The 26,996-nt window shown below is 38.2% G+C and overlaps 1 protein-coding gene across 1 annotated transcript in view; it reads left to right on the forward strand.

Annotated features, from left to right (window-relative positions):
• Positions 1-688: 688 nt before the first annotated feature.
• EIF3E (eukaryotic translation initiation factor 3 subunit E) overlaps positions 689-26,996 on the forward strand; it is a 53,185-nt gene continuing 26,877 nt past the window's right edge. The window contains exons 1-6 of the mRNA XM_036741279.1: positions 689-848; positions 13,354-13,468; positions 15,032-15,149; positions 19,568-19,610; positions 20,800-20,904; positions 26,762-26,887. Coding sequence (XP_036597174.1) covers positions 759-848; positions 13,354-13,468; positions 15,032-15,149; positions 19,568-19,610; positions 20,800-20,904; positions 26,762-26,887 — 597 coding nt within the window. The 5' untranslated portion in view covers positions 689-758. The remainder of the gene's footprint in view (positions 849-13,353; positions 13,469-15,031; positions 15,150-19,567; positions 19,611-20,799; positions 20,905-26,761; positions 26,888-26,996) is intronic.

A 26,996-nucleotide genomic window follows, 5' to 3' on the forward strand; every position in this document is an offset into this window, starting at 1 on the left:
CTATTACATTTAGTGTCAAGAATGCATTTCAATTTAATTCAAAAAGCATTTAGCAATAACTTACTTTGCGCCCAGGGGCCAATCCTAGAGCTGGAAATACAAAGGAAAAGGCCCCAGCCCACAAGTAGCTTACATTCTACTGGACCTCATCCCAGAGCTGCTATGTAAATATTGTACACTTGGAGTCAGTCCCCACCCACAGGACAAGCACCCAATCGTCCTTTCCGGACGTATAACGACGTCCTCCCTAACAAGAAGGATGAGGGTTGGGGGTCGCAGCGTGGGTAGAACGCAGCAAACCAACTTGCTCCGCCATCCCTCCCAGGGACGCAGGCCCTTTCCACCCGTGACCTCGGGGTCCACAGGAAGAAACTTCGGAGGACCAGAGACGTCAGGAGAAGAAGCTCAGCCCCTAGGCAAAGCTTGAAAAAGATGTCAAAGAGGTGGGGGTAAAATGAAACAAAAATCTACCAGACTGACAAGGCTGCAGGGCTCAAGCTTAAGGTCCACTGCTTCCCTTAGTTCCTGAGAAGAACCGGAAAAAGCCGGCTGAACTACGCGCCTGCGCAGTAAGCATGCAATCATCCTTGTATCCCCGGGCCTTGCTCGAAAGCCCCGCCCTCCGCCTCACTCTTTCCTTTCCCCACCCCTCCCAGGATGTGGAGCTGCGCAAGCGTAGTCGAGGATTTGTCTGTTTGTTCCCTTTAGAGCGATATCAATAAAGCTTGGCTAGAAGTTACTCCCTTTTTCCCGGCAAGATGGCGGAGTACGATCTTACTACTCGCATCGCGCACTTTTTGGATCGCCATCTGGTCTTCCCGCTGCTCGAGTTTCTCTCAGTCAAAGAGGTGAGAAAGCTAACAGGGCTGCAAGGAAGGCCTGGGAGCCGAGGCGGCCTTTGTTTCGTCTGTTCGGCCGCGGGAGGGGCGTCTCAGGCCTTCTACACGTGTAAGGAGGCCTAGGAGCCGGCAGGTTTTCCTTTTTCCTCCTGGTCCGGCCGGGGCTTCCGACTGCGGGGACGCGGATAGGGCGTGGAAACGATGGGGAAGCTACTTGGCTTCCTTGGACTCTTGAGTACCAAGGCGCTTCCGCGGCCTGCTGGACTGTTGCCGAGCGCCTAGTATTTCTCTCTTTTTTAAGGTGCATCGCGTAAGAGTTTTAGAACGGGACGGAGGGAGCAAAATTGCTTGCATTTCTTTTACAAGTCTGAGGAAAGGTGGGGACTTCCTTCTAACTCCTCCAGCCTCCTTTATAGGTCCCAGTGTTGTCCTTGCACCCAGATCAAAATGTTAGTGTCTGTTTCTGTTATGGTTGGTTACATACCTTAGAATTTTTGTGGCCTCTTGTGGGATTAATCTCCAATCCGTTCTTCCTTGTATGCACCCTGTTTCCCCCTTTTCCCACCTGCTCTTCCTGCCCCTCCCCCACTTAGATTGCTTGGAAATTGTTTTTATTTTCTTCTGGCTGTTAGGGCAGTTCTGTTTACCGTGTATAGAAGAAGAGCAAAAGATAAAGCAGGGAAGTGTTTGTCAGTCGTAATGAAATTTGTGTTCTCTGAGGTGGATATACAGGCCGTCTTGGACGAGGTAGAGTTCTTTAACCGCTTCCCTTAAAAAAATATTGTAAAGAGATGGTTCAGTGTTCTCATGAACTTGCTCTTTTGTGAGCTTAAGATAAAGAATTTTTAAAAATATATTTTGTTGTTTCGTTTTGTTCAGTTGTACAGGCTGTTTAGTGGCACATTTGTCTACTTATTTCGGGCACTAAACTGTAGAATTAGATCCCCGGAAAGTTTTTCCTGTTGTTCTCACGGTTGTCGCTATATTTCCTTGGTAATGATAGACTCATTTTACAGAACCAGTGTTGAGTTAAGTGCTTTTATTTCTAAACTCTTGCTTAAAAATTAAAAAAAAAAACCGAGAAGTATTTCAGTGGTGTTCTGGGTTTGTGTTTCTTAATATGCTTAAGGAGTTTTTAACTACCCTAGGTAAAGACAGAAGACGGAAAACTGTCCAGGGACACTTTAACTGAAGAATCTATTTTAATCTATTTTCCTTAGCTCCTTGGCTATACAAATTTTGAACTTTGATTTTTTTTTTCTTTGTATCGTTTGGATTTGGAGCCAGAAGATATACAATCATTTCTTTTCTCTGATAATTGGTAGATATGTGGATGACCTTACCTTCTCTGATAATAATAATGCTTATGCTACATGTCTCACGGGGTAGTCAGGAAAACTGAAATACTATATAATTGTGAGGCAAGGAGATATGTAGATACAGTAGCAGGGCTAGGAGTTCTGAAGTCCTAGCTTCAAAGCCCGTCTCTGATATGTACTAACTTTGCGAATACGGATAGATTACTTCCAACATGCCTCTGGCGACTCTCGGGGATGTGTAGTAGTTGATGTAGTCATGAACATTTTTTAAGCCTGTTAGGTGCTAGACACTCAAGTGCTGAAGATGCATAAAGAAAGGTAAAAAGGACAGCTCTTGTTCTCTAGGAGCTCAAAGTGTAATGGGGGGGAGACAACATGGAAACAATTATGTACAAACAAGGTCATAACACAAGATAAATTGCAAGTAATCGACTGAGAGAAGATACTAGGATTGAAGGAGATTACAAAAAGCTTTTTGTAGAAGATAGAATTTTAACTGGAACTTGAAGCTGCAAGCAGAGATGAGGGAGGGAGACCATTCAAGGCATGGGAGAACACCATCAAAAATGTCTGGACTTGTGAGATAAAGTGTCTTGTTTGAGAAACAGTGAAGGAGTCCAGCGTTCCTAAATTATTAATAGAGTGTGGGGGGAGGAGGGGTTGTGAGGTGTAAAAAGACTGAAAAGGTTGGGGGAGTGGGAGATTATGAAGGGCTTTGAATGCCAAACTGAGGATTTTATATTTGACCCTGGAGGTGATAAAGAGCCATGGAGTTAATGGAGAACGGGTCATGAAGTAGTCTAGGAATATCACTTTGACCACTGAATGGAATTGCATAATTTGAGAGTTGGAAGGGATTCTAAAAAGGAGTGGAGTACATAGGTTCACCAGATTGCCAAAGGAGTCTGTAAGGGAAAAAATAGAACCACAATCATTTCATACATATTGATGGACTAACAGTGTCAATGCCCCAATCACCTGGTGGCCTACTGGTGAAAAGTAAGAAAAACATATAATAAACTGTGTAAAATAGATGGTCTTGTCCACTGTTCCAACAACTATTGCTTGTCCTTGCAGTCTTGTGTAAGGACTTTCACAATTAATTGTAAAAAGTATTTAACTACCTCCTCTTGTCTCCTACTCTTGAACAGGGAATATCTTCTCTTTTGGATAACAACTTTTGCCATGTGGGTGGGAAATATTTCGCCAGAAGCCTCTTCTCCTTTTTCTCCCTTGAATGATTCCCCCCCCACCCTTTTCTACCCTTCCCTTTTCTGTAAAAAAAAAAAAAAATGTTACTTATCTAACCTAAGTTGTAACAAAATGCTGTTCGTTGGCTGTGTAATTTAAGTGGGCCTCAAAAGTTGTGAAAACTAAATCTGTACCTCTGAAAGTTGAAACTGCCTTCACCAGTTTCCTTAGCATGCTAATACATTTCTTTGCTTTCAGTTTGATCTATCTTTGATCCAGTCATCAAACCCCAATGACAGCTGTTCATCTCCCAAGAGATTCTATTCTTCTTAGTTGAGGAATTCCCTGACAGACCCATGAGACAGAAAAGGTTAAGAATCCCGCCTCTAATGTGTGTAAAAATAAGTTTGATATGTAACAGTGGCGAGGAGATATCCTGAGGAAATATACTAAGACCATTAGAGGAAGAGCAGAGTGGACAGTTTCATGGAGTTGTAATCTAAGCACTTTATGCATATCTTACTTGAGAAGGTAGTGCAAGTTTTATATGAAGAGAGTTTAAATGACTTGCCTGAAGTCACACAGATAATAAGTGATGGAGCAGTGTTGTATTCACTATGTTGCTAAGGATAATAAAGAAATATAGCCTTCAAATTGGCAACAGTATAGTTGGGAAGGTAAGGTTTACAGAAATGGAGCAGTTAGGTAGTACATTAGCAGAGGGGGTTGGGGGAGAGGGGAGAACTGTTATTATTCAAGAAATAGCAAATAGACCAATGTAGCTGGACCACAGAGTGTGTGGAGGGGAGTAATGTGTAAAGACTAAAAAGTTAGGAAGAATTCAGATCATAAAGAACCTTAAAATGCATTACTTCCAGTTCTACAGTGGAATCCAGCTAAAGTGACCTCCCTGTTCCTCATAACCTTCCTTCCTGCCTGCTTGCCTGTCTTCCACATAGGGTATCACAGCCTTACCTGCTGGTCCTCTGCCCAAAGGGAATGTAAATTTTAATCTCTGAAACTTTTTTTTTCTTATTAATCCCAAATCCCAAGCCCTGCTTGATTATTGTTTGGACCCTGATTGGCTCAGAAGGAATGTAAATAGTAATTGTTTCTGTTTGGACCAGAAACCCAGAAGGTCTTCCCCTCCCAGATCAAAATTTCTAATTAATTAATTTAATTTTTGACTAGTAAAGAGGCCATTCTCTGCTTCAGTTCTTATTAAGCTTCAGTCACTGAATGGGCTTTGTCTAGGAAAGGAAAAGAGACCATTCCAGGCCTAAAGAACAGCCAGTGACAAGTTGTAAAGTATCCTATGGGAAAAAAGCCCCAAGAAGGCCAGTTTAGCCTTCTAGAATCATAGAGTAATAAAGAGGCAAGTAAAGTGTGGGAAGATTGGAGAGGAACCGGCCAGGCTGTGAAGGGCTGTAACTGCCCAATAGGAGCCTTTGGAGTTTATTGAAAGGGGAAGGGGGAGGTGATATACTTAGATCTACATTTTAGTAAAATGACTTTGGCCCCTGAGAGGAGGGTGGATTGTCATGGGGAGAAACTTGAGGCCTTTAAACCAACCAGTAGGCTATTATTACAGTAGTCCAGGCTTGAATTGATGAGAGCCTGCACCAGGATGAAGGGGGACATGGACAAGAGATGTGAAGGGATCAATGACAAGACTTGGCAATGTTGGATTTTTGGAGTAAGCACAAGAGGACAATCAAGGAAGACAGTAAGGTTGCGTGACTGGCAGATTTGTGGTGCCCTGGATAGTAATAGGGAAGTTTGAAAGGGAGAGGGTTTGAAGGGAAAAGATAATGAGTGCTGAACATAACTTGATTGCAGCGTGTTTACAAGTTGTCTCACACATTAGACTGAGAACAAAAGAACTATCTTTTGCAAACTTTCTTTGTATCCCCAGCACTTAGCACAGGTGCCTGGCCTACAGCAGGTGCTTAATGTTAATTGACTGAGATGATTGACTTAAGTTCAAATTGTCCAAACGGCAATTTCTGATGCAAGACTAGAGGTTGGATAAATAGATCTGGGAATTCTCACCCAGCTGCTTAGAGAAGATAATTCAGCCCTTTGGCATTGATGAGATAAATAATGTGGAGGTAGGAGAGAAGGTGCAGTTCAGTGCCTTGAGAGTGTGGCAGATGAAAGATGAAATGGCTGAGGGAACAAAGGTTGGAGCTTCCAAGTGTATTAATTTATTAAACAATGCATGTCAATTACTTAACAAATGAGGATCAGTGGCCTTCCTCAGCTTTGGCATTGGACCCTGAATATAGGAGGAGACAGATTTTTATGCGTTGAAAACAACCAAATAAGACCAATTAATTAAAAAAACAACAATTAACCAGGATACAAAATTAGGTAATCATATTTCTAATTGAAGAAAAGTTTAGAGACTTTCCAAGTTGGGAGAGGAAGAGTAAACCAGTGCAGTTCCCTGAAATCAGAAAAAGAGGTGAACCACTCCCCCCACCCCCACCTCCCAAGTGTCTGTATCCAATCAAAGGAACATGGGACAATAACTGATTAACCAGTACAGGGCTAGTTTTTAAGTAAGATGTATGAGTTGCTTGAGATGTATAATTGTGAGAAAACTCCTTGTCTCAATCTTGAGATTTGACTGGGTTTCTGGTCAGCATAATTTTGGTCCATAGTTAACAATCTCTAAGCAACAGTAGAGGTAGTCCAGCTTTCCAGCCATGCTGAACTAGTTTCAAACAGTGCAATAAGGTTTTCTCATAATTCCCACAATTAAATAGTTTTCTCACAAAACAATAATTGGACTAGACCCATAATTGAATATAAAGGGAACTGAGCTAGATCTAGAATTGAGTCACAAGATAGAATCAGTGTGTTTCACTCAATTCCCACTACCATTGCCGTTCTGATCCCCCTCAGGAGACACCTGTGGTTAGTGGTCATGACCTCGATGAAAATCTGGAGTGGTCAGACAAAAGAAGAACCAGGAGATAATAATGTCAAGGAATTTAGCTAAGAAGGGCAAGCAAGACAGGGTGATTAATAGATGCCAGGGGTGGTAGGATCATGTGAGTTTGTTTTTTAAGTATGGAGGTATCATAGGTATATATCTATAGGCAGCATTGAAGGAGCCAGTAGAGAGGGAGAGGTGGAAGGTTAGAGAGAGTGGTGATGACAGGAGGGTAGATAATCTGCTAGCAGAAAATGGGAAATTTTAGAAGGGACCTTAGAGGTTATTTAATCCAGCCTCCAACTTGATGAAATACTTAATGGACTGCTACTTCCTTCTCTGGGGTGGGGTCGATATTACAGAAAGAAGGATTTCATTGTGATTTTAGGAAAATCATGGATTTCTCCCTCGTTGGAGGTTTTCAAGCAGAGACAGTATGAACAGTTGTCAAGGATATTATGGAAATTATTCTTGTACGGGTACCGATTTGACTATTGCCTTGGATGAGGTCCTTTCCAAATCTGAAGTTCTTTGATTCTGAATTATATACAGCCCTTGTATTCAAGTGCTTATTAGATGGGGAGCCTAAAACATGTATACAAATAATCAGTACCTAGTAGTGGCAAAAATAGTCACTTCATATAAAGAGCTTACTGTGGTATACTCAGAAATAAGTAAGTAGAAACTAATTGAAGGAGAGAGGAGAGTCCTCAAAACCAGAGGAGTCAGGCACCTTCAAGGAAGCTAAGAATTTGGAGAGTTGGAATCCATCAGAGCTACCAACAACTATGTTAGATAGCTTCAAATTACTACTAATATGAAAAATACAGATTAAACCAATTCTCAAGTTCTCTTCCACACCCATAAAATTAGCAAAGATGAAGATAAAAAATAAAGGAAAATGACAGTTGTTAGGTTGGGGGTGGGGATGGGCACATCATGGATGGGCACATTGGTGGAGCTGTGCCTTGATCCAGCTATTCTGGAAAGCAATTTGAAACCATTTTCCAAAAGTGACTAAACTGCTTATTCTGACCCAGCAATACCACTAGGAGGCCTAAACCCCAAAGAGATTGAAGAAAGGAGAAAAAGGACCCATATATACAAAAATATTTATAGCAAAGAATTGGAAACTATGGGAACATCAATTGGAAACATCAATTTTTGTGATTGCTTGAACTAATTATAGTATATGACTACATGGGAAAACTATTGTGCTATAAGAAATGATTAAAGGGATGATTTCAGAGAAATAGAAAGACTTGTAAGAACTGATGGGAAAAAAAAAGTGAGCAGAACCAAGAGAACAGTTGGTAAAATAATAACATTATAAAGAAAACAACTTTGAAAGTTATAAGAACTTTGATCAGTGAAATGACCAACCATTATTTTAGAAGTATGCTACCCACTGCTCAATGGAGGTGATAGACTCAAGGTATAGATGAGACATCCATTTTTGGACATGTCCAAGGAAAGATTTGTTTTTCTTGACCATGCATATTTTTTCCCCAAGGGTTGTATTTTCTTTTTTCAATTGTAGTTTGGTTGAGAGGGAAAGGAGTGGTAGCTGTAGGTTGTGACCCCCTTCCAGGTACCTTCGCCCCCTCCTCCCACACACACACACACACACACACACAGGTCATAAAAGCATTTCAAAGTTCAAAACAATTTTCAAAGACGTGACTGCTTTCAAGCTGTTTTGAAGCAGCACCCGCCAGCCTCTTCAGATCAAAATAGGAGCCAAACATTCTGCTGATATGCCTGCTGTCTTCCATCTCCTACTAGATACAGCCTTATCCCTTGATGCCTCTAGCCTTCCAATTCCTTCCTATTTCACCTTCCCTTCCAGGTAGAGGAAAATTGGTGGGGAACTGGGACTTTTTTCTTCTACTGCTACACCCTTTCCTACCTAATCACCATTCAGAGGGAAAAGGAGTAGTGAAGCAGGGCCTCTCCACCGACCTTCTGACCCTGTGCCTCTCATCTCATAGTTCATTTGCCTCTAGTCCCATCTCCAAATTCCTTTGAGGAATGGCACCCTCTGCTCAATGACGAAGCAACCTTGTCATACCTGATCATTTCCTTCATATCTAAATGAGTCTGAACTCCTACAGGTCATCATCCAAACTACATTTCCCATCCCCCAACATCCAGTTCCTTATTCCCATCCCCCTCAACCTTCCCATTCCAGTTTCAACCAAATTCCACTGAGCCCTTCCACACTGCCCTATGGAATCACCTGTTCCATAGGCAACAAACTTCATTTCATCCTAAATCTTTCCTCTCCTATTCCTTATCTTTCCACTTATCCTTCCTCCCACTTTTCTTATTTACTATAGAAGGCACCACTATCTTCCAAGTCACTCAAGCTTGCAACCTAGGAGTCATCTTAAACTCCTCACTCTCTTAACACCACTCACCCCCACATCAAATTTGTCTCCTCCAAGAGCTGTCAATTTCACTTTTGCAACATCTCTCAAATAAGCCCCCTTCTCTCCTCTGATAGTGCCACCACTCTGGTGCAGACTCATCACCTTATTATGCCTTGACAATTACAATATAGCCTGCTGGTAACTGTCTGCCTCAAATCTCTCCGTACTCCAGTCTATCTTCTTTTCAGTTACCTGAAAAATCGAATAAGACTATTGCTTACTTTGTTATGTTCATTTTAACCTAAAGTAAAGGTCCAACCATCTTACTCCTCTATTCAACAAACTCAGTGGCTCCTTATTGCCTCCAATATCAAATGCAAGATGCTCTGTTTGGCATTCAAAGCCTTTCATAACCTAAACTCCTACCTTTCCAGTTTTCTTACACCTTACGCCCCAGCATGTATTCTTTGATCCAGTAATTCATTGGCCTCCTAGATGTATACGATTTACAAGAGATGTCATCTCTAACTCGGCACTTTCTCTGGCTGTCCACCATGCGTGGAATGCTCTCCTTCCTCAGCTCCCCTACTGTCTTCCCTGACTTCCTTTCGGTCCCAACTAAAATCTCACCTCCTATTGGAAGCCTTACCCAACCCTCTTAATTCTAGTGTCTTTTCTCTGTTAATTATTTCCTGTTCTCTGTATGGCATTTTGTAGATAGGTTTTTGCATGCTGTCTCCCCTCTTAGATTGTGAGCTCCTTGAGGACAATGACTTTCGCCTCTTTGGGTATCTTCAGCACTTAGCACAAAGCCTGGCACATGGTAGGTGCTTAATAAATGTTTATTGGTTGATCTCTGGAAATGGAATGTTGAGTTTTGAGAATTACAGGTAGGCCAGTTTGGCTGAAATGTATGTAGAGTCTATGGTGGGATTAATGTAGCGAAATGAGCTAGTGGCTCTTTATCCAGGCTTTGAATTCTCAACTGTGACTTGTATTTAAGCTTAAAAGCAGCAGGAAATTGCTGTATGTTTTGGTCTTCTTTGTCACCAAAGAAAGATTCCAAAGTCTGAGTCTGAGTCGGTTTTGGCTGCCTGGCCATGTTCCCAGCCAACTACTTGACCCTTGAGTTTTTCGTCGGAATATGACTGCTTGTAGAGTTGAGAGTACTTTGTTCTAAGCTTGAGGGGATGCGCTGTTGTTTTCAGAGCCCTTTCTATACAGCCAGCACTCCTCCTTCCCCAAGAACCTCCAGCCTGGACTGGAGTCAGATCTTAAGCAGGTTCTGCAGTCCTGCTCTGATCCTCCACTTAATTCCTCCCACCAGGTGGGCCTGGGGCCAGAAGCAACTGCAGCTGTAGTTCTGTAACTGTACCACCCTCACTGTCCCCAGGGCAGTGGCCAAATCGTGAACTCCTTTCACTCCTAGCAGCTTTTCCCACTAACCATCTCTGTTGTCTTTGGTTTTTGTGGGTCAGGAAGTCTGGTAACTACCACAGCTCACTGATTGAGGTTGCTAGGGCGTATTCTGCCCAGCTCCTAGTCTGGTTGGTCCTGCCGTGGCCCATGCTGGGCTCTCTGCTCCCAATTCCGTGCACCATAGATGTTACCCAGCGATCATACAGGCTGTCCTAGGCTGGAGCCCTGCTTCCCTCTGCTATTTTGAGGGTTCTGCAGTTCTAGAATTTGTTCAGAGCCATTTTTATAGGTTTTTGGAGGGACCTGGGTGGGAGCTCACGCAAGTCCCTGCTTTCCAGCCACCATCTTGGCTCTACCCCCCCTCCCCTGACACACACATGTTTAAAATTTTTAAAAAAAACTCAAGACAAAAAAAAAATCTGACCTCACACAGATGTATTTGGAAAAGAGGATTATGATAGTTAAAGTTTTATGATATTTTTTACCTTCCAAAAAGTCTTCAAGAACCTCCAGAGTTTTTCATACCACGTTTTGAGAACTGCTGCCTTAGATCCTCACCTCTCCTTATTGGAATCCTTAGATCCCTTCGAAGGTCACTGCATGTACTGCCTCATACAGAAAGCTTTTTCTGATCTCCACATCTTCCTCTTCTCCGCAATTATATTCTATGTATTTTGTATTTATTTACATATTTGTTTTTCCTGTCTAGTTTGTAAGCTCCTTGAGAGCAAAGACATTCCTCTCTTTGTTGCTTTTTTTTTTAATATCTCTTGTGCATAGTATATGGTAAGTGCTTCTAAGAATACTTCCTATTTATTGTTGGTCTTGGTTCTATTAAATTCATGTACCATAAATTTTTTGACCATCGATAGTAATTGAGGCATATTTACATTGCTTCCTACTCTTTGCTACTATTAAAAGTTCTGCTGCAAATATTTTAGGGTATATGGGATCTTTCTTTGACTTTGCTGAGATATTCCTAGTGAAATTTGTGAGTCAAGTACGTTTTATTTACTGTTCTGTTTGTCTTCTTGTGTTTTACTCCCCTTGCCTCACACTCTGTGATCCAGCTGTACTGGCCTGTTGACAGTTACTCCAACCTGACATTTAATCTTAACATCCTTTGCACTGGCTGACCCCTATGCCTGAAAATCTCTGCCCTTTTACCTACAAGGTGAGAGGGTTTTATTGGCCTTCTTCAGAAATCATCTTGAGTTCCAGAGTACTGGAGTCAGGAAGACCTGAGTTCAAACACTAGCTGTATGACCCTGGACAATCCACTTAACCTCTATGTGTTTCAGTTTCCTCAACTGTAAAATGGAGATAATAACATCACTCCCTGGGTTATTGTGAGGATCCAGTGAGATGATATTTATAAAGCACTTGGCACAGTGCCTGGTAGGCTCTATAGAAATGCTTTTTACCTCCCTCTTCTTCCCTCCCTCGCATGAAACCATTGTTCCTCCCAGAACTTATCTCTAGGAAGGCTGCACAGGCTAGCCATCACATTGCTCACCAGCTTGTACTCTAGATTTCTCTTTTCTCGCCCTCATGCGGGGTACCCCCTCTTAGCTTCCTTTTATGTGTCTTAACCCATTGGAATGTAAGTTTCTTGGGAGCAGGGAGTGCCTTTCTACTTGCATTCCCAGCACTTAGCACAGTATCTAGCACATAATCAGTACTTGTGGATTGGTTGACAGGGGGCTTGAGAACAGGCTTTGGCACAATTAGTGATGTGAGATAGATGTTAGAACCAATAAAAGAGGCTGAGAAAGACTAGACAGACAGTAGGAAGCCACTCAGGAAGGAAGTGTCACAAAAACCTAGAGAGGAGTATCCAGGTGGAGAGGGTTGTCAACAATGCAGCAGAAAAAAAAAGTCTAGGAGGATGAAGATTGAGAAAAGGTCATCACATTTAGCAATTATGAGATAATTGGTAACTTTTGAGAGAGCAATTTCAGTTGAGTGATGAGGTTTGGAAGCCAGACTGTAAAGAGTTAGGAAATGAATAAGAAGGTGGAATCTGTGAGTCTATGAGTATAAACAGCTTTTTCAAGGGTTTTTTTTGTTTGTTTTTTGAGTTTCAGTTCATTGTTGGCAACTTTGTTCTGTCCTTCCAGGTTGAAGGTAATTCTACATAGTAGGAAAAAAGCAAAAGGATAAGAGTTGAGTTGTTCTTTCTTCTCTCATCATTCTTTGAGATCATCGATGGAGTTATATCATCTTATGGAGAAATGGGGGCTAATACACTTAAGGGGATTTGAAACTAATTACATGACTAGACCCAGTGATTAATCCTATATAAATGGGTGGTATACTTGGAGGAACAACTCTTGTGGAGTATCGCAGGAATCCTTTAAAAAAGTTGTTTGTTTTTTTTTTTTTTTCAGTTAACATGCATTTGTTTTCTCTACTTTCCACCCCTAATTTATTTTTTAAAAAATCTTTTTGATTTAAAAAAAATCTTTTTTTCTCATTGTTCCCACTGTATTAGAAAAAGAAAAACAAAACCTTTGTAACAAATATGCATATCAGGCAAAGTACTTTTTTCATCCATCTCTCCCTCTTCCCCCTCCCCCTGTGATGGGCATCCACATCCTTTGCCACCACGAAAAAACACTAACATGTTAGTATTTTTCTTCCATCTTTGATCTCTGTGGGATTGATGGATTTATATGCACAAAACTCTAAGGGCATAGTACCAAATTGCTTTCCATAATGACAGTACCAAATTACTAGTCCATCAGTATGCCTGTTTGTCATCTTCTTATTTTGTCAACTTTGCCATGCCTGTTGAATTTGAGGTGGGACCTCAGAGTTGTAATTAAACTTCTTTTAGTGGTTCGGAACACTGTTTTTCTTGTGGCTGAGTCACCAGTATGACATGGTGGCTTGGAAAGATAAAACAATCTTAGACTCTATTAAAAGTTAAAATGAGCATAACAAAGTAAGCAGTAGTCTTACTTGATTTTGGATAGCTCATTTCTGGAGTATTATCTTCAGTTTTTAGTGCCACATTTTAGGAAAGACATATTCAAGTTAGAGTGGATTCCCAGAGGAGAGCACAAATCTGATCATGCATGAAGATTTTTGCACTATCACATAATCCACCACCTCTACTGAAAAGAGGAAAGGGTTTCGTCATTGGTCCTCTGGAACCTAGACCAGAGTAGACATTGCAAATAATCTGAATCCTGAAGTCTTTTAGTATTGTTTTCAATTAATCAGTTTTTTTAACTTCTCTCAGAATATTTCTTAACTCTTCCTTGCAGATATATAATGAAAAAGAATTGCTTCAAGGAAAATTGGACCTTCTTAGTGACACAAACATGGTGGATTTTGCAATGGATGTTTATAAAAACCTTTATTCTGATGACATTCCTCATGGTAAGTAGCCTGGTAATAAATTAAGACCAGAACTTTGGGACTCTGGGCATGTATTTTAAAAGTTTTTCGACTATTAAAGCTTCTTTGCTAGGAAGCTTAATTATCCTTAGATTGACATAAAATTCAGTTTCTTTTGAAGGCACAGAATTGTCGTAAAAGATTATCAAATGCTTTCTGTTCTTGACAGCCCCTTTTGTTTGTATTGTCAGTTATGTACCTGTATATACTGGTGACCTGATTTGTTCTGAAGATGTAACCTTTTCATCTTGAAAAGCATCTAGTGCATACTTATGAAAAAAAAATACAGAAATAGCTCTATCAGGGGCAGCTAGGTGGCACAGTGAGTAGAGCACTGGCCCTGGAGTCAGGAGGACCTGAGTTCAAATCCAGTCTTAGACACTTGACATATGTACTAACTGTGTGACCTTGGGCAAGTCACTTAACCCCAATAGCCCTGCCTTCTCCCCTCCAAAAAACAATTAAAAAAAAAGAAATAGCCCTATCAGCTGAATGATCCTATAGATTTAAAGTTTTCAATTATGCATTGTGTTTATTCTCCCACCAACATTGATTCCATCAGTAAATTTTTAAAAAATGTTTAACAGTAGCCTTGTGCAGAGAGAGTATTGCCAACTTTGAGGTCACTGATCTGTCTTAAGTAACAAAATCCAACAATTTGCATCGAAATCAACTAGATACATACTTTGAAGAAGGAGGCTACTGAAACTTGGTATGTTTGCCTTTTTTGTTTGTTATCATCTAAAAGATAAGAAACAAAAGGTAGTTTGGCAAAACTGAGCAACATATTCACCAAGTATAGCAGGATATTCAGGGTTTACACATCCATAGTCCATCCCTGCATGAAGATACAGAGTTACTTTTTTTTTTTAATGTCTCTTGGGGATTTTTAGCCCCTGTAATTGTGTGTATTAATGCTGATTCATAACAAGTTAATAGCACCAAAAGTGTTTTCATGACCTACCCAAAGTCAGTTGTTTGAAAACTTTTAATTTTTTAATATAAAATTTTATGGACCTTCACCATCATATCCTTAGAACCTACTAGTTGAGAAACTATAACCACAAGTTGTTATTAATGGAGTAGTGCTTTTAAGTGGATTAATTATAATAGTCTTTACATAGATAGTAATATACATATCTGTAAGATATATTGATTCTTCAGATTACTTATTTGAGGATTTGCATAGTCACAGATTTCTTGAAATGACTCAAGAGTCCCTGCATGGTGGGGATGACTTGTGTAGTTTATTGATGCTGGCATCTCTAGAAAGAATAGTTTATGTAGCTTTATTTGTGCTGCATTTGTTATATTTTGTATAGATCTTATTAGCTATATGGCCTTAAAAGTCCCTTTTCCTCTCAGCCTCAGTTTTCTCCTCTGTAAAATGGTAATGATAATCCATTATACTCCCTGCCCAGGAGAAGTAGTTAGTTATTGATAGATAAATAAATCTAAGGACAGTGACTATCCATCAAGTTGAAAATTGTAATCTGATCTGCTTTGCATTGGCATTATAGTAACACTTCACTTTTTTTTTAATAGCTTTGCGTGAGAAAAGAACTACTGTTGTTGCACAACTAAAACAGCTTCAGGCAGAAACTGAACCAATTGTCAAGATGTTTGAAGATCCAGAAACAACAAGGCAAATGCAATCTACCAGGTAGCCATTTCTTTCTTTGAAACCTAATGATGGTTGAAAAAATATTGGCAGAGAGTTTAAAGATCTGACTTCTGTTTCTGGCAAGGTAGTTCTCTCTCTAGCACCTGTTTTCTCATCTCTAAAATAAAGAGTATGGACACGATCATGTCAGAGGTACTTTCTAGTTCTCATTCAATGAAATCTTTCCAGCTTCATTAATTTGAACATGATGGCAGCTCCCTAAAATGAACGTATGATTTGAATTACCACTTTTCCCCCTTTTTTGCCTTTTTGCAAAACACTCTGGCACTGTTTATCACTAAATGCCAATTTTCATTTCTTTTTCTCAAAGGAATGAGAAAAGAATATTGTCTGTGCAGTAAAGCTTTTTACAACAGCAGTCTCAAACTCAGATTTTAATTTTGTTTTAATTTTATAGCAATATAAATTTAATACCTTCTAAATTTTTGTTTCCAAAAAAATTTGTTCATCTAGTTATAAGTGTCTCTGGGGGTAGCCTTGAGGCAGCAAGGTCTAATGCAAAGAATACTGGATTTGGAGTCTTAGGAAGGACTAAATTAAGTCATATCTCAGCTGACTGCTTTTATAAAGTTGAGCATATGACTTAATCTCTGTGGATCTTAGTCTTCTTATCTGTAAAGTAGAGACATTTGGTGTAAGTGAACTAGAGCTTCTTTCAGCTCTAAATCTATTCTCCTGTAACATCACGAACATTGGTAAGAGAGACCTGAGCTCTTCTTTCCTGTCATTTTGTTTCATTTTTGCATACCTGTCTTGGTATAACTTCTTTGTTGCCTGGTGCTTGGGTTGTAGTTGGAGGCTTATCAGATTTCCTTGTTTCCCTTTCCTTCTTAACTGTGTGTCTATTCAGAGTTCCAGAGAGAGAATTGGGAAGAAAAATAGAAGTCAAGTCAATATGCACTTATTAATTGCTTAGTATGTGACAGCCACTGTGATAATTGTGGGAATACAAATACAAGGTAAAAGAATCACATTTCCTTCTCTCACGGAACTTAAGTTCTTTTTTGTTTTGTTTTGTGAGGCAATCAGGGTTAAGTGACTTGCCCTCACAGAGCTAGTGTCGTGTCTGAGGCCAGGTTTGAGCTCAGGTACTCCTGATTCCAGGGCTTGTTCTCTATTCACTGTGCCACCTAGCTGCCCCAGGGAGCTTAAATTCTAATGGGGGAAGACAGCATAAAAAAAGGAAACTGAAAAGTACCAGAGGGGGAGGGAAAAGGGTAAGGAGGTGAGGAAAGACCATGGGAGAGAAAATCTGGAGATTCAGGAGTAGAGGAATAAAGACATAGCTCTTGGGCTTTTTCCTTAAAATGGAGGATCTGGGAGGAAGCAGTTGATGAGAAGAAGGGGCAGAGTATACTTGTAGGATGAGGTTTTTGTAACATGATAGATCAAGTCTGGAGATTGAGAAGTGGCATCTGAGAGTCACTTAATCTGTCAGTATTCCTAGGCAGCTCTCTAAGTCTGTTATGTTTCAAAGTCGATGCTGAGCTACTATGGTAGAAGGTGTTTCCTCATCCAGAGTTTCCATACTAGTGAAATTACAAGTGTGGTTTGGTGTTTTTTTTTAACGAAGCTATAGATAATGAAGATAAATATTTTCAGTTAAGAAAGTTGGTATAGGCTAGGAGTATTTGTTTTGTTGTTGAGTCATTTTGGTCAGATCTGACTCTTCATAACCAAATTTGGGGTTTCCTTGGCAAAGACACTAAAATGGTTTGCCATTTCCTTTTCCAGCTCATTTTACAGTTGAAGAAGCCGAGGCAAACAGGGTTAAGTGGCTTGCCCAGGTCACACTCTAGCAAGTGTCTGAGACCAGATTTGAACTTGGGTTTTCCTGGCTCTAGGTCTGGTGCTCTATCTGTTGTGCCACCTAGCTGGCCTTCAGGCCAAAAGTTTAAATAGCTTTAAATATTGGGTAAATAAAAATACTTAAGCATCTGTGTTTCTGGAGTTTTACGTGGTCCTTCTACTAATGCAGATTGTAACTACTCACCACCTTAGGAGGTTTAATAAATTGTTGTAGATAAAAAGGTCACCTAGCGACCAACCCTCTGTTGATAGACTTCTTCAGGCTTAGGCTGGTTCCAAGCCTTTTCAGTTTGACATAGGACCTGTAAAGCTTGTGGTAGCCTCTGAGATCCCAGAATCAATTCCATACCAAAGTAAAGCATTGAAATAGAACTATGATGAAATACAAACCAACAAAATTTTTTTAAATTAATTTATTTTTACAGACCATTTTCTTTCCTTCTGACTTCCTCTCATCCCAGTTGAACAGTATATAAAAATGAAACCCTCATAACAAATATGCATAATCCAAGAAAATAAATTCCCACATTGGTCATGTCCAAAACTATGTTCTATTTTGCATTTTAAATCCGTCCACCTCTGGCAGAAGCTTATTTCATTGGAAGTCATCTAGACCCCTGGTTTATCGTTGTATTGATTAAGAGTATTAAAGTCTTTCAAAGTTGCTTTTTCATTCCATAAATTCTTCTAGTTCTGTTCACTTCAACCTGTATCATTTCATAGAGATCTTTCCAGTTTCCTATAAAACTGTTTCATCATTTAAATTTGTATCTTGGTCTTCCATGCCACGGTAGTAGTTTTTTAATGATCGTTATTTTTTTTTTTGTTAACTGCTCATTATTCCATCCTATTTCTTCACTTTGAACTTTATCTTAAAAGTTGAGTTCTGCTTACCTGGATGTAGAGCAGCATTGTGCCAAGCTTTAGGCTTTTTCATACTGCTGTTTTCAGAGCTAGTTCTGAAGGTCTACAAGTTTTTGGTGCTTCCAAGGTGGTGCTGTCCTGGGAGAGGTGTAATCACTTCCTGCTCTGTGCTCTGGTTTTTAACCCAAGAAGGGCCCCTTCTCCCCTGCAGCCGCAATTACTAGTGTTCCTTTTGGCCCTGGAACTGCAGCCCAGAACTGCTTATACACGGTGGAGTTTCCAGTCAGCGCCAGCTGTACCTAGTGCCAGCAAAAGCTCTCCTGTAATCTCTTTCTTACTATTTATTCAGCCCCTTTAACCATCTCTGGGTGAGAGCTTTCAAAGCTACTGCTGTCACAGATGCCTCTGTGGGCCCACTGCTGCTTTTCCTGCCACACTCTAGGACTGCACCCACCCCACTGTCACACACCTCTACTGCTGACCTCTTGAATTGTCTTAGGCTGCAAAAATGTCTCCCGCTGACCTTTAGTTGGCTCTGCCACTCCAAAATTTGATCTGAGGAGATATTTTAAAGTTGATTGTAGGGGAATGTTGAGCAACTTCAGCAGGGTTCTGGCCTGTACTTTATAATCTTGGCTCTGCCTTGAAGCTCTATTATTATCTTACATTCAATTTCCTACTGACTTGAACAGATGGATAAAATCACTGCTTTTTGTAGTTGAATAATCATATTAGAATATAAGCTTATCTTAAGCTCACTGAAAGTATCTTCTTTCAACTACAGTAGCAGACAGGGTAGGAATAATATGATATGAAATGACCTCATCCTATTTCTACGAGATTTTGATTTTGTTACAGCCCTCTATTTTCAGTTGTTCATTCTCTGTAACTTGTAGATAGAATTTAGTTTGGTGACATCTATTAAAAACTTTGTTCCTAAGTATTTAATGGCTCTGTATTGTGTCTATGTAGTTGTTAAACAAAATGAAGTTGGCAGTTAAATATCTAGCAAGACATTTAGGTTGATTTCAAAGAGGGCAGCCATATTCTTTCTCTGGTTCTTTCGTGCCTTTTTCAATGATTGACTGATTTTAACCTGATACTATGGTTAGATCAGCCTAGCTAGTCAGATCATTTTAAGAGCACTTAATTTTAATGGGTCCCTAATATGAAAGAGTCTAAGTTTACAGTGTTGTTTACAGCATTTTAGTTTAATTATTTGTCTTCAATTTGAATAGGAGCTCTTTGAGAGCAGAGGCTTTTTTGTATCCCCACCAGACACTTGCTAGAGTGTGACCTGGGCAAGATGCTTGGCACATGTAAATGCTTAATAAATGCTTTAACATTAAAACTAAGTGTGTAATGAAAGATTATTAACCAGTATTTTTAAGTACCATATACCCCAAATTTTATTATTCCAGGAAATAATAAAACATGTCTCCCTGCCCTTGAGAAGTATGTAATCTAGGCAGGGAAGAATGTATTCCTGCTGATAAAAACAGGCCAATTATTTTTATATCCTCACAATTAAAACACAATTACTAGTATTTTAACCCCTTATTCTAATGTTTTGGAAAATTAACAGTGTGCTATTTCATTGTGAAAGCTTATTTCTCGCCTTGCAATTTGTGTCATTTTTAATTTTTTTTCCTTCATGTTCTGAAAGAGTTGTTTATTTTGAATTATTCTTAAAAACTAAATAAATTTTTTAAACATTTATTAAGGGATGGTCGGATGCTGTTTGACTACTTGGCTGACAAACATGGTGTAAGTGTTTCGGTTTTTTAAAATATTTAAAAGTTTAAGTATTAGTATATTTTATCTTAAATATGACAGGTCACATCAATTTGAATACTAATGTAAATTTCAAAAGAGCATTTTTCTAAAGTTGTTTTGTCAAAAGGAATAACTTGCCTTTAGATCACAGAAAAAATAATTCATTTTGTTGTAATGCAAATAAAACATGCATAAAACTGACAGTTAATATTTTTGCTGTATCTTTCATGTCAGTCTTCATCACTTCAGGGGTCTCAATTACACCATAAGAATAGTTGAAGGAATTGGCTGTTGTTTAGCAGGGAGAAGAGAAGAAATTGGGAGGGAGGAGAGGGAAAGAAAAGACATTATTGCTGTCTTCAAATATGGAAAGATTGCCGCATAAAAGAACTGCATGTTCTTCTTGACCTCAGACAGATAGGACCAATAACAGATGGAAGACACAGAAAGAGATTTTGACTCATTGTATGTAAGAACTTCCTAACAATTATAGAATATGAGTTGGAAGGTTCTTGGATCAACTAATCTAAGATTTTTTTCTCTGGTATCCTGCTCCTGTTTGTGTTATCTGGCTTCTGTTTGAGGGCCTTCATTGGTGGTTGAAAATCACTGCTTTCTAAGATAGGCTGTGCAGCTTTTAAAGTATGAAATAGTGTACCTCTAGAGACCTTGAGTTCAGTGACAATGGAGCCATCACGTAGGAGTTGAAAGGATTCATTCCCTTTGTAAGAGGACAGACTAGATGACTTCTAGGGTACTGTCCAATTCTGGGATTCTATTGTCAAATCAATATTGTACAATTTGGGGGAACATTTTTAATATCATTTATGGTTTTAATTGGCAAACTGGTAGGCCATGTAAGATGCAGATACATGTTATAGTTCCTTGTCAGTGGCTTCCATAAAATAACATTTAAGTAAAGATAAGTCTTTTGTATAGTATTTGAAAGTACTTAAAACAGAAAAGCAAATATCTTAAGCATTAGGTTTACCTAAAAATAGTACTCAGAAGAATCTACATTAAGGACCAGAGTTGTTTTTTGATAAAATGTGAGGGGTAAAAGTTGGGAAAGAATCTAGTCTTCAGTGAAACTAGTTGATTGTGAAATGATTTGGTATATAACTTAAGTGGATGGCATTAAGTCAAAATGAAAAAGTAACACTTTAATTTTTATTTTCAGTTTAGACAAGAATATTTAGATACACTCTATAGATACGCAAAATTCCAGTATGAATGTGGCAACTATTCAGGAGCAGCAGAGTATCTCTACTTTTTTAGAGTATTGGTGAGTACTCCTTTTTCTTGCTCTCTAGTAACTTAATCAGATGTGACAGCGTGGCTACCAAGCTAGAAAGACCAGGACTCAAATCTTGCCTTTGACACATACTGGCAGGCATCCTGGTCAAGTCATTTACCCTCTCAGTGCCCCCAGACAGCTTTCTAAGTTGTATTAATATGAGGAGTTTCTTCATAGAGAATCCCTATGCCAAAGAATTCAGATTTGAACACTTTACCCCTCCAAAAAATTCTAAAGGAAATTATTTTTGATTAACATTAAGTGGTTTCTGTCATTTAGGACAAGTTTATTCATTTAGGTTTGACAAGGCTCGCAGAGCAAACATAATTATTTGTTTTGTCTATTAATTTGTTTATTTCTAATTTCTTTAAATGCTAAGAACTTTATGAAAGATTTTGTTAACTTATTTTTGTGTACTTATTATTTGTTTTTGTTGGTAATTACTAAGTTCATAATGGTTCAAAATTGGCAATGTATATCAGGTTTATTACTCTCTGTTTAATTTTGTGTTTGCCTATATAAAATGTCTTTCTGGCTCTTCCTAAAACAGCATAACCATGGGGGCTTTTCTGGAATTTCTGAAATTCACTTCAGTTTATTTTCTGCCTTAATATTCTAGATCTGTGGTCTATGAACATGGTCGATTGCAATAAAAATCATTCCCATCTATAAGTTACATCATCCTATTTTGCTGTCATTTTAATTTTTCTCACTGTAATTAAATACTGTTATTAGAGAATATTATATACTGCAAAGAGAGAAAACCAAAACTGAGAGGCATTTTGATTTTCGAGGAGTATTGAGGGGTAGTTTGTGTTTTCTACATCTTTATTTAGGTTGATGATATAATAATAATAATTAGAGCTGGCATTTATATATCACTTTAAGGTTTTTAAAGTGATTTACAATCACACTTAATGCTCACAACAGCCTGGAGGTAGGTGCTATTATGTATCACTCCCATTTTGCAGATGAGGAAACTGACTTAGGTTAAGTGACTTCCCTAGGCTCACCAGCTAGTGAGTATTCTGCCTAACTTCCAGATCCAGTGCTCCATTTGCTCCAACACCTAGCTGCTTTTATGTCAATAAATACTCCAGATCTATGAGCCTTTAACATAGTGGTGTAGAAATAGAGCTGACCTCGGAAGCAAGAAAACCTGGATTCAAGCCCTCTGACACATAACAGCTTTAAGTGACCCTGCACTTAACCCCTTAGTACTCTAGGCAAATTTCTAACACTAAGTTACAGGGAAGATGATGAACTGATTTGGTAAAGGGAGTTTGCTCAACCAAGAGTTCCCTGTACCAACAAAATTACAGCTCTATTCAATCTGTTCATTCCTATACCTACACATACTTCTAGGTAGCTCACAATTGCAAGGGAAATAAACTACAAATGGGATACTTTTTCTTTCTGGTTTTTGAGTTAGCATAAATTTTTGCCCTGGGTAAATAAACACATCCCTAGCAGGTACCTGTAATGCTTTTGGATTTTTCCCATTCAAGAACTGTGAAATATATTTCTTTATCCACTAAAACTGTCTTTCAGTTCTAGATTACTTGTGTTCCTAATTTCTAATGACCTGTTCTTTCTGTTATCTCAGAGTTTTAACCCAGACTACCACAAAGGAAAGTATTTTTTTAGTTGCTAGCATTGTTTCTTATCCAGGAAATTAATCTCTCCTAATCCTGATATGATTTCAAAATAAGGAAACAAATTGGCAATAAAGCTGAGAGTCAAGAATGCCACATAATAAACTGTTAAAACTATGCTTTTAAAATTTACTGTGCCATTTTATTTTTAAATAAAATCAGCTCTCCTAATTGCTTAGTCTTGTAATTTAAAAATTAATTTCAGTATTCCCTGTAAACCTAGAAAACTAATGTCTTCTAATTAATCCATGTGTAAATGAATTCTTAAACGCCAGCCAGTGATAGATAGCTTTGGCAGTTAAATTGAAGGTAGTCTTTGATAATGCTGAATTTGTAGCTTGCTTGCTTTCTTCCTTCCTTTCTTGCCTGCCTTCTTCCTTCCTTCCTTTATTTCTTTATTTCTTTCTTTTCTTTCTTTTTTAGAAAACAAAATCTCCCTTTAAATATTGTGAGCAATATCAAATAGTATGATTAGTTTACTTTGCAAATGTAAACAGCCTAAATCAGGATTGTAAAATCAGAACTCTGATATTCTTACACAAGTGCATGAAAAGAGCTAGTTATTCCTATCATTTGTTAATGTTGAGAGTGAATTTTGAGAATGAAGATTTAATGTCTTCTTAGAGTCTTAGCACAGTAAATTTATTGTTGCTAGTCAGTGAGTAATGTGCTATTTTGCTAACCCATGGAAACTTAAGGCAACTGTTAGAAAAGTTAGATATTGAAACTGTTCTAGTATATCCATCTCTGAAAGCAGGATGGTAGGAAGAGCCAACTATAATGATACAGAGTTGAGCCAGGGCAGAACATTGAGACTTTGAAAGAAAAAAATACTGAAGTTCACTGACAAACTTTTATACCAGCATTATGGCATGTTCTAGTTTTAACAACATAATTTCTAGAATAAGTAACCTGAAAAAATATTTCTACCTATAGTATGTACTTACTGGATTTTTAGGTTCTTTAATGTTTTCACTCAAATGAAGGTATTTCTTATTCAATTTTTAAAAAGAAAACCTGGCTTCTCTGTAAATAAATCGAACACCATTTATCTAATGCTGTGTTGCAACTCAAACTATACTAGCACCCCAGATTTTTAAGTGGTAGATCATCACTATTAGAATTCCAATTAGTAAGATTTCCGTTAGTACACCACAATTTAGAATGTAAGTTTGTGTGTAATTAATTCTTGTCACCCTGTTAGAAATAGCTGACAAAAGCTAGAGTTGGAAAAAATAATTTGATTTTTATTCTTTTCAGTGGAGTGGGAAATAGAATTTGAAGTCATTCTGTTTACTTAAATTATTGCCTTTTGTAAGAAATTGATTTAGGCCAGAAAATGTAAAATTTTGGTGGTGGTCTTTTATTATAGAAGTAGGATGGCAATGGGGGAGAGGGGGAAGGGGGTGAGAGAGAGAGAGAGAGAGAGAGAGAGAGAGTGTGTGTGTGTGTGTGTGTGTGTGTGTGTGTGTGTGTGTGTGTGTGTGTGTGTGTGTGTGTGAAATTTTGGTTGGTAAAGATTCTTTTAAATTGATAGGGAAACATAAGCTATGAAAGAACCATTGTAACTATGAACCAAGATTAGAATTTGACACCTTAATTGACCTTTTGTGTTTGTGGTGTATAAATTAAAGCTGTGTGACCCTAGAATTACCCTTATTTGAAAAAGAATTAGTGAATGGCTGTTCAGAGTTGAGTAAATTCAAGAACTCACTGTGTATTCTATGAAACTTGAATTGACTTATCGTTTCATGAGAAATGTCTTATTTCTAATGAAAGATTGAATGTTTCCCATTAATGCCTGAGACATTAGTAAAAAAAACATTTTAAATCTTTGAATAAAACTACTGATTAAATAGTAGTTATTAACTTGGATAAAAATCTGCCCCTTATTGTCACCTTTAATCTGGTTCTTCATTAGTAACAGGGAATATCCCAATTGTACTGGCCTGATTATAATTTTGTATCATTCTTTTATCGGAAATGCAATTTTACTGTTGGGAATTTTGAGTTGAATATAGTTGAGTTGAATAGTGCATAATTACAAGATTCTGTTAGTGGAACTCGATGATTGTAGGACAGATGTCCCTTTCTGTTAAAGCTATACTATACAATTAATAGTCTCTTCTGGAAGATCATTATGCGTCCAAAAAGTACAAAGGCTGAATTATCTGTCAGTATTTGAAACAAGGGTTTCATGGAATTGTATGTTTAATATTTAAACTACTAATTAAATTTCCATATTTTTAACAAGTGATCAAAAATTTATGCTATCTAGAACATTTGGGTTGGTTCTTTTGGTCAAAGACGGACTTCAGTACTGGAAATTGTTGAGGAAAGTTAGAAAAGGGAATATATTTATTTACACATAATGCTAAAGGGCTTGAGGAATCAGTTCTGCAGTGGGAATAAGTTAGGAGCTATATGGGAATTTCTAGTTTGTGGAAGCTCTTTGCCTGATATATTTCTGAAGAAAAAGGTATAAGGCAATGCCATTTTGTGATTTAAATTTCTCTGGAGTAGGAGCTAGTACTTTGTCCACCTTGATTGGTTATTCAAGATTTCAGTGACCCTTCCTTTGCCTTTTGTCCTGCTTGCATCAGATCACAGAAGTGTCATTGTTCTAAGCAAAAGTGGTAGATTTGGTTGGCCTGAGCCCTTGGGAAAAATACCTCCTACAGTGGCTCTTATAGCGGGTGAAAATGTTTCCTGATCGTTTTGTCTTTTGCAGGTAAGCATTTTTCTAGATGGATGTATCTTTTGCTGAACCTTTATGGATCTGACGTCTAATAAACAGGCACGTTATGTATGCCTTTATGCCAGTGTGAGTGATATGAGATAGAGTACAGTAGAAAGAACACTGGATTTTTAATCAGAAGACCTGACCTGGCTTTGATTCCTAGCAGTAACTTTCATTTTCTTTGTAGCATAAAGGGGTTGGACAAGATGATGATGTCCTAGGTTCTTTCAAGCCCTAAATCTGAACAACAGAAAATGAATGGTGACCCAGGATTCTCTTTGGCTGTCCTTGTCAGAAACTGACTTCAGATAAACAACTTAGCAGTGCTAGAAAAGAGGAGTAAGAATAGCTTTAGGTTTTAGAAGTTTTTCAAACTTTTGTTAAAACATTTCCTTAACATCCACAGAATAGCATGGTCATCTCTTTTACATTGCTTCATTGACTTGTTAGAAATGCTGTTTGGGGGAAGCTGGCTTCTACCCTAGATTTTAATGTGGATTCACAGAACTTGTTCTCCACATCTGCAATACAGAGTAGTTTTTCTCTTAGGTTTACCTTAATCTCCTTCAGATCCACTTGCTTTCTGAAATTTTTAGGTACTCCAGGTAACAAACATTTGACAGTTTGTGCATCTTCATTTATTATTATTATTATTATTATTATTATTATTATGTTTTCCAGTGGTTTTACTCACATTAAGTACTTTAAGATTTTTCTTAAATTTTTATTGCTACCTTTTGTTTTATATTATCCTCATTTCCAAATACATCCCATCCCTGTCCCCCACTTTGAAAGCCATCTCTTAGAATAAACAGAGCAGAAAAAGCAGTTCACTAAAACCAGTACATCAAATGAGGCCAACATTCCATACATAATGTTCCAGTAGTTGTCCCTTCTACTTCAACTACCCCTTCCAATCTCTCTTCCCCTCCCTACAATGACCACGTAATGAAGGGAGGAGAAAGAACATTTTAAAGTTTGGAATACACATATTTTATAACAACCATGTGCGAGGTTGGTAGCCCCTTTTTTACACATGAAAAAACTGACAAGAGAGTTGACTTACCCAGTTTTACAAAGCTAATATGTGTCAGAGCCAGGATTTAAATCCAAGTCTCCTACTGGCTCCCAAGTTCAGCACCCTTTCCACCAGATCAAAATGCACTTTGGTTTATTCTGCCAGTACTTTGAAATGTTTCTATGTATATTAATCTAGATTAAATATTAACAACCTGTATTTTCAGTAAATCAAGTTAAGTGAAAAAATTTTTAAAAGAGATTAAGTAAAGTATGGTCTATTAAGGACTAAGAATACCCACCAGTTTCAGTAAAATCAGCAATTTTTTTTTCTGAATATAAGGTTATATGGCTTTTATAAGATATTGCATTATCTGGCACTTTGTGGACTACTTTGTTGTAAATATGTAATTGTCTTTAATTACCTAAACAGGTCCCCTCAACTGATAGAAATGCTTTGAGTTCACTGTGGGGAAAACTAGCATCTGAAATTTTAATGCAGAATTGGGATGCAGCCATGGAAGACCTTACAAGATTGAAAGAGACCATAGATAATAATGTGAGTTAATTTTTTTGAAGTGCTACTTAATATAAATTAATGCTTTTTCCACCAGAATTTTCTATTAGTATAGTATGGAAAATTTAAGAATTTTACTTGAATGTCTTTA

The sequence above is a fragment of the Trichosurus vulpecula genome, chromosome 1 (genome assembly GCF_011100635.1).
Source record: "Trichosurus vulpecula isolate mTriVul1 chromosome 1, mTriVul1.pri, whole genome shotgun sequence".
Classification (NCBI taxonomy): Eukaryota; Metazoa; Chordata; class Mammalia; order Diprotodontia; family Phalangeridae; genus Trichosurus; species Trichosurus vulpecula.